The sequence below is a fragment of the Siphateles boraxobius genome, unplaced genomic scaffold (assembly GCF_051911475.1).
Source record: "Siphateles boraxobius isolate OS27281-9 unplaced genomic scaffold, OSU_SipBor_1 48, whole genome shotgun sequence".
Lineage (NCBI taxonomy): Eukaryota > Metazoa > Chordata > Actinopteri > Cypriniformes > Leuciscidae > Siphateles > Siphateles boraxobius.
In genome coordinates, this window is record NW_027509119.1 from 6,551,650 (window position 1) to 6,569,865 (window position 18,216).

At 37.6% G+C, this 18,216-nt stretch overlaps 1 protein-coding gene across 3 annotated transcripts in view; it reads left to right on the forward strand.

Annotated features, from left to right (window-relative positions):
• sbf2 (SET binding factor 2) overlaps positions 1–18,216 on the forward strand; it is a 146,559-nt gene that overhangs the window by 1,563 nt on the left and 126,780 nt on the right. For all 3 annotated transcript variants that reach the window (XM_077201808.1, XM_077201809.1, XM_077201810.1), the window contains exon 2: positions 11,600–11,685. In XM_077201808.1, the coding sequence (XP_077057923.1) occupies positions 11,600–11,685 (86 nt within the window). The remainder of the gene's footprint in view (positions 1–11,599; positions 11,686–18,216) is intronic.

Genomic DNA, 18,216 nt, shown 5'->3' on the forward strand with positions numbered 1-18,216 from the left:
AGACTTCTAATTCGTGACCGGTGTGTTGTTTTGCTCTATCATCTCTGCTTCCTTGTTTGGCAGTACGTCATGGTTTGGGTCAATCTCAGAGTTTCGGTTTTCTGTTTCAGTAGAAAGATCATTTAATTCTTTAATTGTGAGCCGGAGTCCAGACGTTTCCACAGTCCTTCTTGTGATGTAGCCTGTGTCTTCTCTGAACGGACAACTGTTTATGTTTTGTAGGAGTCTTGGGGATGCTGCAGTGTCTTTCTCAGCAATTGTAAGCATGCATAGAGTTCAAATGAGTGAAGCCTTTCTTTCAGTTGCTCAAAGACACTGACTTGCCTCTAAGTAGGCTAAGCATCAGATTAGCTGGCTTTCCTCCAGGCTTCAGACTTTAAGGGCTGCTCTTTCTGAATCGCCTCTGTCACTTGTGGCATATGAATAGGTAAGCAGTGTCCTCCGTTTTAGGCTCATACAGATTTCCAGGTCTTAAATGGCTGTGTTGTGCTGGGGAACGCAGTGTTCTTGGCGTCGTTAGGGGCTTGTGTGAATTCAGGCATCATCCTCACAAAAAAGTGTGGCTGGAATTTGTATCCCCCTTTAGATATAATAAGTGAGACGGCATTGAACATTCCTAATTTTGAAGATGTTTCTCAGAGCACTTTTCTAAAATAACTACTCAGGGAGGCTTCTTTGTAGTGGTATTGAAGTGAATGTACTGGGCTGCAGACCAATAAGTTCTACAGATGGTGGCACCAGCAGCTTGGTAGCACTGGGGGGATTTCTTAAATACATAGTTAATTTAATCATAAAATGACTTGTTTTGCATTAACGTGCAGTTCCTAATAATATTAGATGCTTATTTCTTGGAAATGCACATTTGACAGTAAAGCACTGAGCTTGAGTTGAGAAGTTAAGAAAATTCACTTTTATTAAGTCAAGTCAAGTCACATTTATTTATATAGCCTAGCGCTTTTTACAATACAGATAGTTTCAAAGCTGCTTTACAGAGATAACAGGAAAATGCAACAACGTTTGTTTCCAGAAGAAATAGCGTCACAGTCCAGCTTAAGTAAGTTCAGTGATGTTTCATTTTGTTGTAAAAAAGGGATTAATTTAGTTAAATACATATTGCCGACTGGAGAAAACAGTAATGCCATCGTCCAGCTCAGTTCAGTTCAGTTCTAATATAATGGTTTCAATGCAGGCAGATCAATATTATTGGTGAATATTAAATTAAATGTTAAATTTAATGTCCTCAACTAAGCAAACCAAAAGCCAATGGCAACAAAGGTGAAAAAGGGCAACAGTAGCAAGGAACAAAAACTCCATCAGGAGGCAGGATGCGTTGTGGTCGTGTCTAGGCGCAGGTCCAGCATCTGATCTGGATATTCCCCGAATCCGGCTGACTACATAATGCGTTGTGGTCGTGTGATATGGCCTGGATCCGGCTGACTACATAATGCGCTGTGGTCGTGTCTAGGCGCAGGTCCAGCATCTGATCTGGATATGGCCCGAATCCGGCTGACTACATAATGCGTTGTGGTAGTATGATATGGCCTGGATCCGGCTGACTACATAATGCGTTGTGGTCGTGTCTAGGCGCAGGTCCAGCATCTTATCTGGATATGGTCCGGATACGGCTGACTACATCATGTGTTGTGATCGTGTCTAGGTGCAGGTCCAGCATCTGATCTGGATACAGCCCGGATCCAGCCGATTACAGTAAACCTTGGAATAAGCAGAAAGGCTAACATTAATGTAGATGCCATTTTTCTTATGATGTAACGAGTACATCGGGTGTTATAGGACATAGCTGTCAACCCTCCCGTTTTTCCCGGGTTTCTCACGTATTTTAGCTCTTTTCCCGCTGTCTTCCCGTTTTAGTATTTTCCCGTAAAATATCCCGTATTTTTACGCTCTGACTGTGTGAGACGTACAAGCTCGGGCAGATTCGGCTTGAAGTCGTTCATCCTCGGATGCGGCGCCGTGCGCGCTGTTACAAAGAAAAGCCGTGCACACAGCAAAGCGAAATGGGGTCTTGCGGGTCTTGCGCACCCAACACATCATTTTTGCCGCGCTCGTGCAGACGCGTCGAGTATAAACCATGCTATAAACAAAGCTTGACCCTAACTCCGTGTCAGCGTGCGCTCTGATCGGTACAGACCTCTCCCGAATCATCTCCTGCAGCAGCCTCCGAACTTCCGAAGCACCACTAACTTCGCCTCCGTTTCCCTCGTAAGCTGATATTAGTAGTTAAACATTCTCTATGATAAAACATTTTTTGTAAAAAATATTTTAATAAAACGGTTTTGGCGGTTATAGAGTTCTAATTACGGTGTTCAACTATAACCGTCGGTCTCACGGTTACGGTCACACCCCTAACACACACAGACACACTCCTTCTCTCTCTACCTCTCTCTCTCTCTCTCTCTCTCTCTCTCTCACACACACACACTCTCTTTCTCTCTCTCTCATATATACACACACACGTCTCTCTCTCACACTATATGTAGGCCTATGTAGTTATAAACTCTTTAGACTGTTAATGATTAGTGCTTTTTTTAAAAAAGTTTGTGGGTAAGAATCGTGTAAAAAAATCCCTTATTTTGGGGATGGATTCCGGGAAATCTCCCTTATTTTCAATGTTCAATGTTGACAGCTATGGTTATAGGAAGTGTTCCCGGTTCCAGCTGACCTAATTTTTGCAGCCTGATATATTAACAACAGTAACGTGTAAAAATCTAATTTTTATAGAATTTTTTAATTAGATAATATTTAGAGCTTGAAGTGCTGGAAAAAGTGTGAAGCATTTGGGAGTCCTTGAAAAGTGCTTGAATTTCACACTTAAAAGGTTACAAACCCTGAAATGAATAATGTAAAAACATTTGACTATTTCTGCCACAATACCATGGTTACAGTTAGCATTACTACATTAAATCTATGGTGAATGTTGGTGATTTGTGGGCTGAAAAGCCTTCTAAAACTTGTTCGTTCATGGCACAATGTTTCTCCTGGTTTCCACATCAGCACTGAAATGGTTAATAACAGAATTCTTCATAAACCTGTTCTGTGCTTTTATTGGTCCACACTGATAACCAGTCCGCGCTACGCAGCTCAAATGAGAAACACAGCTTTATTCCGAATTCGTTTGCAATTTCGATTTTTTTTTTTTTCATATTCAACAGAATTGGCAGCTCTTATCAGTCTGGGCAATGTGGTGGTTGCACCAGTGCGACCTCGAACAAAATTGACTCACACCGGCAGCAAAAAAGGTTACAAAATGCGTTTGTTAATATTGTGCATGTGGCTTTATTTATACATTTCATTCTTACATTTGTCTGTGATGCGTTGATCATTACATTTGCATTGGTCGTTTTCCAGGAAAATGGGTTTATGAAGTTATATCTACATCATTTTAGGCTATTCAGGATATACAAAATACTTACAAACCTAGAAAATTATTTATTGTAAACAACCTTTTTTTTTTTTAAAGAAAATGCTTAATAAAAAGTTGAAATGTGTATTAACTCTTAAACGGACTTCAAGTCTTTATTGACAAGGGATGTCACACAACCCTCTCCCTTATTAATTTTCTAAAGTTAGACATAACCCCTCTTAGTATTCCTATTCATACAGTGTAACAAGAAAAAAAAATGATAAAAGATTGTCTGTTTTCTAATTATTTTTTGTTAAATTGTATAGGGTTGCTAGTGACGCTTTACAATAAGGTCACATTTATTAACATTAGTTAATGTATTAATTAACATAAACTAACAATGAGCAATACATTTGTTACAGTATTTATTAATCATTGTTAACATTAGGCCTAGCTAATTAAAAGATAATCATTGATTGTTAATGTTAGTTCAAAGTGCATTAACTTTTATGATTTCTGACAACAACGGTCTTATACATTTTGTTTCTAAACACTCAAATCATGGCAAAAAACTCCACCATATTGCACGTTAGACTTTCTCCCATTCATAGCCGTTCCCCTATTCATTTGTATATCTAAAGTGGATATATGGTTATGTTCTGAGGTATTTGTCTTATAAGTGTGACTTACTGCATTTGTCAAGGAACAAACATTATAAAGCAATAAGACTTATTCTTACAATAGGTGACTGGCTATTAATGATGCTGCTGCATGATGTTCATTGGCAAAGGGAAACCAAGAAACATGATTTCTTTTAACGTATCATCATAAAATGAGTGCTCTCAAAAGCCTTGCAGTTTATTCTCTGTACAAGATCCTGCATTTATTAAACTTGGATCCTGAAAAACGAGTTACATAATAAGTAAAACCTGGTGTGGAACACTAAATATATCATGAACAAAACAGGGTGTTTTCAAGCATTTCAATTTGCAGATGTTTGTGTGATCGCTCTTTTTTTACTTGACAGCTGTGAACCCTTGGGAATAGTGGCATGCGGTGATCAAATCTGGACCTCAATGTTGGAGACTACTTCAGTTTCTGATGAGTTGGTCCATGTATTCGTGTTCTGCAACAAATTAGCTGTTAGTGGATGAGCAATGTTTTCTTGGCTCTTCCTGACAGTTTATTTTAATGGATGGCTGTAGTATCTAATAATTAGTGTTTTAAAGGCTGCTCTGCAAAATAGTCCACATGGATGTGATTATACATTATTAAGCAAGATTGAAGTTCTAATGAAATTCATCCTGAAATGATCGTTTTGCTAAGCTGGTCTTTAGGCTAATACACCAACACCAACTTTAACCTCCACTTAATTTCAGGAAAAAATGAAGTTCCTCATTATTTTAAAGTAAAGAAATCAAGATCTTCGAGACCCGACAGTGATGTCAGTTTAGTGAGCGAATCTTTTGAGCCGGTTTTTCAATCAACTGGTTCACTAATAACATCAAATGGTTAATTTATGAATTTGACTGATTCAAAATATTAAACTTGCAGAAATTAAAAGCGAATCAAGTAAACAATAGCTTAAATGCTTGATTTGGTCTTCTTGTCCCACTCAAATGAGCCAAGATTCTGGAGTAAAATGATATTCTCAGATGTGTGCTCCTAATCATTCATAATAATGTCTTACTGAGCTCTGGTCTATTTTATTGTGTTGTATTAGAAACCTTTCTTTTACTGGAGTAATATTTTATTAGTGTTTTATTAGTCTAACTTAAAGGGATGGTTCACCCAAAAATGAAAATTCTGTCAGTATTTACTCACTCTCATGTTGTTCCAACCCCGTAAGACCTTCGTTCATCTTCGGAACACGAATTAAGATATTTTTGATTAAATCTGAGAGCTGGATCACTCCTTCATAGGCTTCTAAGGGATTGAAACTTGCCAGCCCCGAAAAGTTATTAAAGATATTGTTAAAATTGTCCAAGTGACTACAGTGGCTCAATCTTAAGTTTATCAAGCGACGAGAATACTTTTTGTGCTTCTTCATTTCAATTAATTTCCTTCTCCGTGGGCCTCTAGTCAGTTAACGTAGTGGGATTGCGTAGGCTCACTATTGGCCGACGCTGGTCATGTGTGTGATACGCGTGACATACAACAACCGAAGCGCTGCGCTATTACACTAGTGAACTCACTAGAGGCCTACAGAGAAGGAAATGAATAGTTGAAATAAAGTCGTTATTTATTTATTTTTGCGCACAAAAAGTATTTGGTATCTCGTCATTTGGTAAACTTAAGATTGAGCCACTGTAGTCACTTGGACTATTTTAACGATATCTTTAATAATTTTCCGGGGCTGGCAAGTTTCAATCCCTTTAGAAGCCTATGGAGGAGTGATCCAGCTCTCAGATTTCATCAAAAATATCTTAATATCTTAAAGGTCTCACGGGGTTGGAACAACATGAGGGTGAGTAATTACTGATAGAATTTTCATTTTTGGGGGAACTATCCCTTTAAGTACAGGGTTTGTGTACACAGTCCAGCACGAATAAATATTTCATAATGAATTTCTCTTACCATTGCTAATGTTGTTTTGTCTGTGCATTTAGTGAAGACAACCCCAGACACATTTATACATTTATTAAAATATGAAAAGCCAATCAGAGTAATTATGGGGCGGAGCGACAGGTGTAGCCCCGCCCCCCTCTGCAGGCTGCAGCCAGGTCCTTCTCGCTGTGAGACATGCTTTGTTCTTTTTCATGTTCTTTTTCATGATTTATTGCACTTAATAACACTTTTTTTTAACATCAAGCATGTCCCACTCTTTATTGTCTCATTCATGTGTTTCATCACTCTACAGTGTCAATAAGTGATGTGCTATGCATGCACCATACATGCTACCATAGCAAAATCTCTAGCGAGACATCAGCGCCCAGCCCTATTACATATACCGTACTAATGTTTTCCTTAAATATTGAAATAAATGTTAATTTAGTTCCAGAACATTTAGGCCTAGAGTGCTTAGCATAAGTAAAAACACCAATGCTAAAGTTGAATAAAAGAATAAAAAATAATCTTTTGGAAATTGATCTTAATGCCTTAATTAAAAAAATGAGTAAAAATCCATGTTCCCTTGGCCTATGGAATTAAAATAGCCCCACATCATCACATTCCCTTCACCACACCTAGAGATTGGCTTGGTTTTATTTCAGTTAGCCTAATAGCTGGTTTGATTTGCATTGAGAGATGATCTTATTGAAAGTACCCTATGCCAATCTGTATGGTGAAGGGTATGTGATGATGTGGGCCTATTTTAAATCCAAAGTCCAAGGGAACTTTATCAGGATGCATAGTATCCTGGATTCATGAAATAACTGGCCTTTAAAAATAAAAATCTGCCTGCCTCTGTGGGAATTTAACATAGGGGTGTACTGACTTATGCACCCTGTATTTTAAGGAAGAACATTTATTTATTTACGATACATTGTTCATTCACAAAGAAAACTGGTGTCCTTAAAGGTTGGATTTGTCCTCATTTTTTTAAATTAAGGCATTAAGATCAATTTCCAAAAGATTATTTTTATATTCCTCTTTTTAGTCAACTTTAGCATGGGTGTGTTAGCACAGATTACAGGTTGTGTCAGCTGAAAATGAATTTTCCTCTAATGAATATGAAGCATGTTGTCCTTGATGTTCATGCTGTTATTTTGTGTGTTTGCCCTGAACATTTTATTCTTCAGATTCTGAATAATAAACTCAATATTTGTGTCCTTTGTTGGGGAATTATGTTTTTATGACTAACTATCATTACAAGCTACTTATCCAAAGCACCATCCTGTGGGGACAGTACTTCTTTTTAATGTTCATTTGTGATTGATATCTGCTTCCTGCTTTGATTTCCTTTCAAATGAAAGTGTCAATTCCTGACAAAATCACAAATACGTGCAAAGTCTATGCTAACATTACTAGCGTAAATGAGTGCCTTGTGGTTGGAAATGACACTTTTAACGAACAGAGGAAATGTTTTGCTGCCACTGGACAGTGGAAAACTCAATTGGCAGACCAGATAAATGTTTGAAATTTATTACACATAGTCTAATTTTAACACCTCTAGGCTATCATTTTATGGATAGTAGGATGTTGATATCAGGACTGGTTGCTTCATGGAAAGATAAGATGGTGGAATTGGAATCAATTGGAATTGTGTCACGGAAGTGACACGCACTTTGTTTTGGTTTCTTCAACTAGGCTGTTTTGCAATAGAAGATTGCAGTTTTGGCCTAGATTATTTGGATTCGCCATTAAGATGTTTATCATTTCAGACAAAATGTACTTGATCAGAAAAGAAGGAATGCAAGTGTCTTCAATGTTGTTTTAAAATTGAAAAACAAAGATGATTGAATTTGTCAAATGATTTGCCTGCTTTAAGCGTCCATCTTTGTCCCTCATTAAAGCTGGTGAAAGGTTATACTGATGAACTGTTGATGAACTTGGGTTGATCACATCTAGTTTCCTGATCCATGGAAATATCTGGAGCAGTTTGCATTGGATGACCTCTACCCCAACTCTCTGACATTGTTGACCATATTTCATTGTATGCTATTTTGTCTGACCAGTTGTAATAAGAATTCATAATATGATCAAGAGGAGCTTGAGGATCTTTGATGCTGAACTGCTCTGCACCTTTGTTCAGAGCGCCCCATGGCGCGGTTGAAATCAGACAGCCAAAATAAATTACACTTATGTCATTTTGCTATTTGTTGTATTTGTTTCTGGCACATCAACCCTTTGGAAAACCCTATGAGTTACATTTCGCTCCCAACATTTATTTTTCAGTTCCACAGCTGCTCGGGTCTACTGGCTGTCTTCCTGGAATCTAGATGTTTTGACATCACAGATTTGCCAATATTTCTTACCCTTTACCATGCAAATGATAGCATATTCCTTTGCATATCTTGTTTTTTTGGACAGCAGTGTGACGGCCGATTGTGGGATGGCTCTGGGATTTCTGGAGAAACATGTCGGCCTACTTGTTTTGTGAAGCAAAATATTTGATTTACATAAATGATATAATGCAGATTGCAGAACTTGGGCATCAGAATTTTTCCAAAGCCTAGTACAGATGGGATGCGTTACGTTTCCCTTGCACACCTGTTTGATGAGCCAGTTCAGGTTAGACGTTAACATGGTGGTGACGCAACGAGACGCTGACTCCCTACTGTTCAGCTATCTGTGCTTTCTGATTTATATAAAAATGTCTGGGCAGAAAGATGGATTGAAGTTTCCAGTGAACAAGAAAAATAATAAGTCTGGAGTATGGTTTTTATAACACAAATGAATTAATGTCAGAGCTTTTTGAGCACTTGGAATGCGACTTTTCCGTCCGTCCGTCCGTCCGGACTTGCTATATTTTTTATATCACAAGCATTGATATTTATGAGCATTGTGGTGGCAAGTGTTGCATGAGCAAGAAAAATGTGGAATATGATACGAGTTTTTTTTTAGTTGTTTGTGTAAATGTGTCAGACTCCAGTTTTGGATACTGAATCATTGTTTTGTCTTTCCTCCAACGCAATGTAGAACCACACCTCACAACAAGGTTTAGATGTGTTGTGTTTTCATGTCAGGACCAGATTTTACTCCATTAGCTGAGTTTGATATTTGTGTCATGACTGTTGCTTAAGACTTCAGTTGTTTGAAATGTTCTTTAAACCAGTTTACACCATGACATATGGAGTGGAAAATCCCATTTGACAGTGTTTCTCACAGGATGTTGTTGAGAGTACATACTTACTATAATGTGTTTTTGTTCTGTCGTGGGGTTCAAAATCAGGACACGGCAGTTACCTTTAATGTCAATGTCATGTAGTGATGAACGACAAGGGAAATAAGAACCAATTAACATAGAATGTTCTGAAATGTGAGGATTTCTTAAGTGCTGATTGGTTGAGACCTGCCAGCTCAGAGATCTATACTAAACATTAAAGGGGTGGTTGATTATGATTTCACTTTTCTAACTTTAGTTAGTGTGTAATGTTACTGTTTAAGCATAAACATCTGCAAAGTTACAATGCTTAAAAGTTCAAGCAAAGGGAGATATTTTCTTTTAAAGAAATTGCTATTTAAGGACTACAACAAACGGCTGGTAGGGACTAAACAACCTTCCTTCCGGGTTAGTGACATCACAAACCCTAAAATTTACATAAACCCCGCCCCCGGGAACGTGATTTATAGATTATCATGACAGAATATGCTAATAAATTACTAGAAGATAACTACACATAAGCTACATAAATTCAGAAATGTCCTGTTGCATTCTACATGTTGTCACTTCTTCTTGAGTCTCTCCATCATTGTCTGACTCAGGGTTGAACATAAGAGGCTAAAAGTTTTTGAAATTTTCAGTGCGTGTCTGTGAGGTAAAAGGACACAAGCTGTTGAAGCTCCGCCCTCTGTGCCGGGAGCAGCAGCTCATTTGCATTTAAAGGGACAGACACAAAATGTATGCGTTTTTGCTCACCCTCAAAAAGTGACAATTTTAACATGCTATATAAAAATATCTGTGGGGTATTTTGAGCTAAAACTTCACATACACACTCTGGGGACATCAAAGACTTATTTTAGCCTACATCTTATGAAAAAGTGACATGACATGAGGGTGAGAAGCCTAAATGATGACAGAATTACATTTTTTAGATGAGATGTTTATGAAAACATTTTTATTTAAAAAATTTTAATTATATATCACAACATTTAGGTGATTTGGAGTTTGACATTGCATGATTAGACATTATGCAATTGAAATTATTGTAATTTTTAAATTTTATATAAAAATGCTTGGGTTTATTATGTTCACATTATATTAATTTATAAATATGTATATCCCTAATCCATAATTGTATATGACATTGCACTGTGAGGGGACCCTGTGAATCAGAACAACGCTTGTATTTTTGTGCACGGTCCACATAAACCTGAGAAGTGCTTAGTCTGTTTATTGTAGCTCAAGCCCGTGTTTTGACTTTTAAAGCTATGATTTGATCTAGATGCAGGTTGACTGTCAGCACTACTGTTTTCCAAGAAAAAAGCAGCATATCTGTGTCAAAGAAATATATGATTGCATCAAAGAATTATTTTTTTTAACAGTTTGCACAAAAGTGATCCTTTACTCACCCTTATTGGTCCCCATTGACTTTTACAGTATGCTTAACAAATTGAGACATTTTTCAAAATATCTTTTGTGTTCCACAGAACACAATGCAATTCATACAGATTTGGAGCGACCTGGGAGTAAATGATGACAGAATTAAAAAATTTTGGGTGAACTATCCCTCTAATTTTATTTCACATTAGGATTCAGTTTTCCTATACACGCATTTTGGCAAACATTTCTCCAAAGAGTCAAAATCTATTTTTTTTTCATATTTCAACAGACCATTTTCAAGAGCAAAATCTTTAAAGATGTCTGTCATTTGATCAGTCATTTAGTCCAAAAATGTGACAAACCATCAAGTTTTGTCCACAACATATCTGGCCTATTATGACATATTTTTAATGGTCTTTCCAAACTCGCATTATGATAACTGTAAAGATCTCCATCATACCGTGACCCAGGATTTACTACAGGTTCCAATTCCCCGTTCCAGATATTATCAAAAACACAATCAGTGATGCATTCCCCAGATAAGCATATGAAGAATAATATCTTTCCCCATTTTTCTAGTATGAGTATTTGATAATGTCTTAACTCCACGTCTGTGTTAAGATAACCCCTTCAGTTTGCTTTTAAATCAGAAAAGCCTGGGTCACTTTGACCTCTTAGTCAACATTCCACTGAAATATGCTCCATTATCTATTTTTGGTTCTCCACCAGTGGTATTTGTGTTCATTAGGACCAGTATTGTCACATTACAATGTTTACACTAGTAAACTTTAATTGACGAAACCCTCTTGGCCCTGTGCACACAATGCTTTCTTTGTCAACAAAAAAATGGGCCAGGAAAGACGCCAAAAAGACCCAAAGGAATGCATGAGGAGCGATTTTGCCGGTTAGAAAACCTGGAAATACGATCATGATTAATAACATTATTATGGTCAGGATTGTCCTGATATGCCCCATACTACAGTTCCTGCTGCTTCGAAAATGTATTTTTCACAAAAAGTGCTGAAATCACACATCTTAGTAATGCCTTTTTTCCCTAATACTCCCTCTTTATTTATTTATTTTTGTTATTTTAGGATCTGGTGAAGGATGTGGCAAGATAATTCAGCGCTTCCCCAAAAAGGACTGGGATGGCACGGCATTTCCCCAGGGCGTGGAAATGGTAAGGAGTTGTTTCTGTTCTGTTTTCTGAAAAACAGAAAACCAAAAGTAGACCCAGATCATTTATCCATGAACAGCTGTCTTCTGGAAGTAGCTAAATGGGAAAAAAAAGCAGTGTATATATTGTACCTCGTTGTTTTTCGCAGTTGTTTTCTATGATAGATTGTAGGTTTTTGCCATTGGTCAATTTGCCCTCTTGATTTATTTAGTCATTCTAAATAGAATAAATATGACATTGCTGGAGAATATGAATTTGTTTTTGTAACTTTTTCCCTCTAAAAAGTTGCTGAAATCTGTGAATGCTTCTGCCCACATCCTCGGAAACTCATGTGGTTCTGATATCAGTCTTTCCTTTAGTCAACAAATGCATAATCATTGTTTACTTAAACATTTATCCCAGTCGCCTCTATTTGCTCTAATTGGAGAATGCCTAGCCCATGTCCTGTCCGTTTGCTTAAATGGCGTGCAGAAGTGCTTTACTGTGCTTTAGTCCGATCCAATGCTCTACAGACTGGTCCGATTAACAGACACAAATCAACTTAACTCAGGACCAAATATTTGCTTATCTGAGCTTGAGAAGTACACACTGTACATCTCCTGAGTGGCAGTGGCTTTAAAGTTGACCTGATTTTTGAGGTGAGAAGCTTCCAAAGTCCTGCTCAAGTTGTAGGCAGTCTGTATATTGTTGTTTACTCATTTATCAAGACATAATACGTAATTCTTGACCTTTGCGAGACATCATTGGACTTGTGGTCTGGACATGCTACTTTTTTCATCCAATTAATTATCACAACAGTGTCCTTCTGAGAATGTATATTGAAAAATAAAATAAAGATGATATTAATATAAAGTAATATAAAATACACCTCTTCTCTGATGACATTTGTTTTTAATATCTGAATTAAGATTCGTTTGGATGTTTTTTCAGGGGCATGGAGTCAAAAATCTGTTGCAACTTATAATACATTTTAAAATAGCTTAATTTTTATCAAATGGTCTAACTAGCGTACAGGATATAAGTAAGGAATAATTTACTCCGGTCTGTTGAATTATTGCCGTTACACCTAGGTTCTGCATTGTTTTCTAATAATTAAATGGACCGGAGTCAATTATTCTGCTCATACTACGTTTACCACACCTTAAAGGGACAATGTCTAGTTTTTTAGTAATTTTATTATCTAAAATCAATATTTTTATTCATAAGTATGGCCTCAATGGTGTACAAATACCTCTGCCAATTATCTGACTTATCCTCGTAAACGAAGAATTTATTATCTTTATATACATGTGACGGGTAGGTCCACTGAGGGATCCATGTAGTTCCGTCGTCTTGAAAAACTATAATAGCAGAGAGGGTCAAAAAGTACTAGGCAAACGCGTTTCCACAACGTGTTTTCTTTCAGTCAGCGCCACGTAACTGAAAGCAGCAGAAACGGCTTTTTGGTACATAACAGCTACCGTAGATGCAACACGCATTTGAAAAAGCGAGGCGCTAGAGAGCACAATTCGTTTGAATGCAAAATACAATTTCACCGCTAGATGGGAGAAATTCCTACACAATGTCCCTTTAAGACATTGTTCAGAATCAGATGTTGTATTTCAAGACATTTGTCAGGTTTTTGTCCTTAAAAAGCTCTTTTGTGTATGACTAATTTCTTACACATCTCATCCCACGCCTCAGTTGCTAATTCCAAAATTGTCATTAGAGAGAGAGAGAAATATATAATATAATAGTGAAACTAAGTTTATCTGCTTCAAGAACAGTGCCGTTATTACCCCGCTAGTGAGAAATGTCATGTAGCTTATAAGTTCATGTCATGTAGCTTATTTTACAGATAAAATCGTCTGAGCAGCGCTGACAACTCTTCTATGTGCAAGTGTGTGTCCCCACTGTATGTGTGTGCGTTTGAGTGGGAGAGAGCGGGAGAGAGAAAGTATCTGCTTTCCGTACATAATAAAACATAATTTTGTGGCAACAAACATGGAAATAATTTGTTCAGTGTCATTGTGGGTTTTGGTTCTTTTGCTGTTGTAGGCTGTAAGGACCTTTGGAATAACTGACTGAAATAATTTGGTGAAGTGATATGGACATGTAATGCGGTCAAGACCTGCCTGGAACTACTTTAGCTGTGCGTTTCCCTGAAAATAATTGCACACCTAGAACATTCATCAACCAATCAGATTCAAGCATTCAGCAGCCCTGTAGTATAGGCTAATGTGATATAATACAGAAAACCCCTGCATAACCTCTTAAAATACCGGATAATTTGACCTTTTCATGACAAGGTTGTAAAATGTAATGTGGCGAGACTTCCCAAAATTATATGCATGAATTATAATTCATGATAAAAACCTTTTGGAAAATAATAATTAAGATGTGGATACTCGCATGTGTTAAAGGTTTAAGGAACCTGATGGATGCACCATGTGACATTTTTTGAGCCATTCAATTTAAGCTTGGCACATGTATTTTGGCACATCATGGACTGTTTTATTTGTCATTGAACATGTCATTGAGACTGTTCTCCCTCTGCTTTTCTTTTTTTATTAGTCATTTAAGTGTTAGTGAATCAAATAAATATGCTATGTTACACAATCTCCATGAATAACAATGGTGTTTATGATATGTGGCTTTGCATTTGAAGTGGAAAGGGTTTGGGCATCAGATCTCTGGAGGACATTGGCCATTGAAAGTGAGAAGTGGCTAATTGGTCACTGTGAAGATTGATTTTGAATCTTATCATATTGAATTTGCGTTTAGCTGATATGTTCAACTATTCTGACTAGAATCAGTGGGAGACATGTTCACGGCTACATCTCTCAGCAGGAGAGTGATTTTGAATGTGTAGGGTCATTCACTCATGTTGGATGTTAACACTCACCTGCTGAGAGATGAAGCCGTGAACACGGTCTCCCACTGATTCTAAAGTCACTATAGTTTTTTACAGTATTTACAGTCGGCTGAAATATCGGCTAAACGCAAATTCAATATGTTCAGCAGGTGGTTGAGTCTCTGGTCAGCCAACAGGTTACACAATCTGGTCTGTGATTCTAAGAGAACTTGATCTTTTTCACACTCCAGGAATGATGGTTGTTTCGTCTAACAGAGACAGTGGAATTTAAAGAGGTGGTTTACTGCTTTTTTTCTTTGCATGACTGTGTTTATGGGGTGCAATATAACATGTCTTCGCGTTTTTTTATTTATTTTTTATTTATTTTTTTAGCCTTATTTTTCATAAATTTCACCTTTGTTGTAAGCCGCTTTCTCCTCTGTCATTTGAAAGACCGGTTCGCTTCCTGATTCTATGAAACCACTCCCTCAGAAACAGGCAGTGGGCTCAGATTGGTTAGTTGGGCCGCTGTGTTGCAATTGGCTAAACTGCGTAGCGCACATAGTCCAGAAACTTCACGCCCATTACCTTTACGGGCGAAAGCTGCATGTGCTCCGGTCAAATGTAAATAATGGTGTCAATACTGCGTATCAGCTTGAGCCAGAATCAGACCCAGAAAGCGGCAATGAAGAGAGTCAAGCAGAACCTCCCCAAACACGGCTCTTACAAAACGTTTCTGAATGGTACATTTTTGAATCATTATTATTATTCTATTCTACTATTATTATATAAGAATTTCGATACGCTGTTACTTGAAAATGCTGCTGCTTGTTAGCTTTTGAGAAACAGTTTTCTCCTGATTAAATGTTTAATATAACTGAATAAATGACTGAGTAATATCGTTTTTTAAAGTTATTGTTTTGTCGATATAATGAACAACCGTTTATCTATTCACAAAACTTAGTTTGCTCGGTGTATCATTTTCTTTAGGTGTACACGTGGCAACTGTGTTAAAATGCCAACAGAACGTGAAAACATTGTATAATTTTTTTAACTTTATACACGTTAGTCTTATACACACAAAATAGCAAAGAACTAACTAGCTACAAACAGCGTTGGCATTGGTTTACGTTCTTGATCAAATCGAAAAATTACGTCATAAGGCACATGGAAAATACATTTACAAAATTAGTACATAATTACAAATTCAGGTCCAAAATGTTTGTACGCATTTGTCATAGACACACGAAATAGCATAACTAAGTGGCTACTCTTTAGTAGCCAGCGCTGGCATTTGTTTACGTCCTTGATAAAAACTAAAGCATTATGTCTAAAATTATACATGCAAATACATTTAAAATGATTAAGTCTTACTTACAGGTTGTGGCCCAACAACTGCTGCCTCTGGTTTTAAAGTTGGAACTGCTTCATGCTTTAGTAACAGTTGAATCCGGCATTGAATTTGTGGAGATTCTGGAAGCTGTCTTCCGTAAAATGCGCAGCACAGAGAGCTAAATTACGATTGTAATTTTCTGGAACTAGTGCTGTCAAACAATTAAAATATTTAATCGCGATTAATCGCATTAATGCCATAGTTAACTCGCGATTAATCGCACATTTTTATCTATTCTAAATGTCCCTTGATTTCTATTTGTCTCATTATTTTTTCTAATTTTAATGCTCTTATCAACATGGAAAAGTGGATCAGCAGTAAGTTTGTTCTTAGCTGTGGTATCCATGTGTTTCTGTCTGAAGTCATCCATTGTAGAGCTTAGATCGGGCCCAAAAAATCAAGCCCGACCCGAGCCCGTGCGCATTGTGTCCGAGCCCGGCCTGGCCCGACACATAAACTGTAATTATGAGCCCGAGCCCGATTTAAACCCGTCCATTTTTTTAATACGTGGGTCGTTTTAACTGACGTTCTCAACTACTTTCTATGTTACTTTCTCCCGCCCGCAACATTTTTGTCCCGCTCCCGCCCGCAAATACACTCTTTTTTTTGTAGGCTACCTCCAAATACTTTCGCCTACGTGTCGCCACCATACACATAAGCATAAATGCTCCTGATAAATTATTTGTTATTAAAGCATTAACACACAAACCACTGTTATAACATAAAAGCAAGCAGGCTACTGAGTGCATGGTTTGGCATGACTGAATGCGCGCAAAGTGCGCTCCCTTAATAATTCCTAAAAAGCTGACATCAGTTCATCGCAATCTCACACATCTGTTATTATCAATGAAGCTGACTGCACAATGCATCTTTCATAATATATACACTTTGTTTGTTATAATTTGAGGATTTGCCAGCATACAGAATTCAGCACTGAACAAAAAGTCTGTTTTGAGCGGTGAGGGGAGTCTATTTTAAATGCTTCTGATTGGCCATTGCGTTCAAGAAATCAACACATATGTCTGTGATTGGCTACATCCCTCAACGCTGAAAACATGTTATAAAAAGAAACTCTGGCCTGTAAATCGTTTCTATTTTGTTTTAGTTGTTCTTGTTGCTTTTCTGCAACATATGAATAAAAATGTATTAGTTTTTATGTTTTATTCATAGATATTTCTAGTTTGCGGGAGTGAGTGAGTGCATTACCGCTCGAGCCCGCCCTCGCACTCGGGCATCAAATTTAGTCCCGCGCCGCACTCTATTGCGTTGAGAGTGCACGTCTCTAGATCGGCGTCTCGCGCTCGCGCCATCCACTCAAAACGTAACGTTAGCCTACTACTCTTTGGCCGGCGCGCAAGCCCAAACAAGTACGTGCGGCGTGCCTGTTGTTTTCTTTCCGGTCTAGCTATCCGGTGTGATGTTGTAGTTTTTCTAACGTTACTAGTTGTTGCAACAGCATGTGAAAAAAATACAAAGTTTGCTAGGCCAAAAAGAGCGTTAATCTCGCGATAAAAAAATTGACGCCGTTAAAATGTGTTTGCGTTAACGCCGTTAATAACGCGTTTAACGCACGGCACTATCTGGAACATAATCAAACATAAATTGTAGCCATTGTTGACGAACTACAGCGTCCGTAGCAAGCCCGAACACAGAAGACCTGACAGCTGGGTGAAAATAATTGACGGCATGGCTACTGCTCTCCACTATAACTCTTCCTCTTCGACAAAGCAGCAGAAATTTGGCCACGCCCCCTTTTTTGAATATTCCGGAGGGAGGGTTGGTTATGGGTTAGTTACGTATAAAACCCGGGTAGTATCGTTGTAGTCCCATTCGAGTCGTTTTTATAGGCATTAAACTTCCTGATTTTTAAAAGACGATATCTCTGCTTACGTTGAACTTTCAGCGCAGCAACTTTGCAGATACCGTTCATGCACCAACAGCAACATTACACACTATTTAAAATTAAAAAAGTGAAATCGCAATCAGCCACCGCTTTAAGTTTACTCCATTTCCGTGGTTTGAAATACTCCATTATTTGGTATAATACAATGAAGGCCCTTTTCCTCAAGAACTCCTTGTATATCTGAAAACTTGTATTCAGCGGCACTGGAGACATTCCATAGGGATTTTATTCAGTACAGACTCAATGGCTTTATAAAGTTCCTGCAAGTTTAGGGAATGTCCTTCAGCAGTTGTAAAGTGTTTATTTTGAGTATCAGTGTTCTTTGTGTCAGCTTGGAAGGCTTAACATTCACTGGATTTTTCCAGTTTATTTGATGCACCATTTTCTTTTTGTAGAGATTGTTGT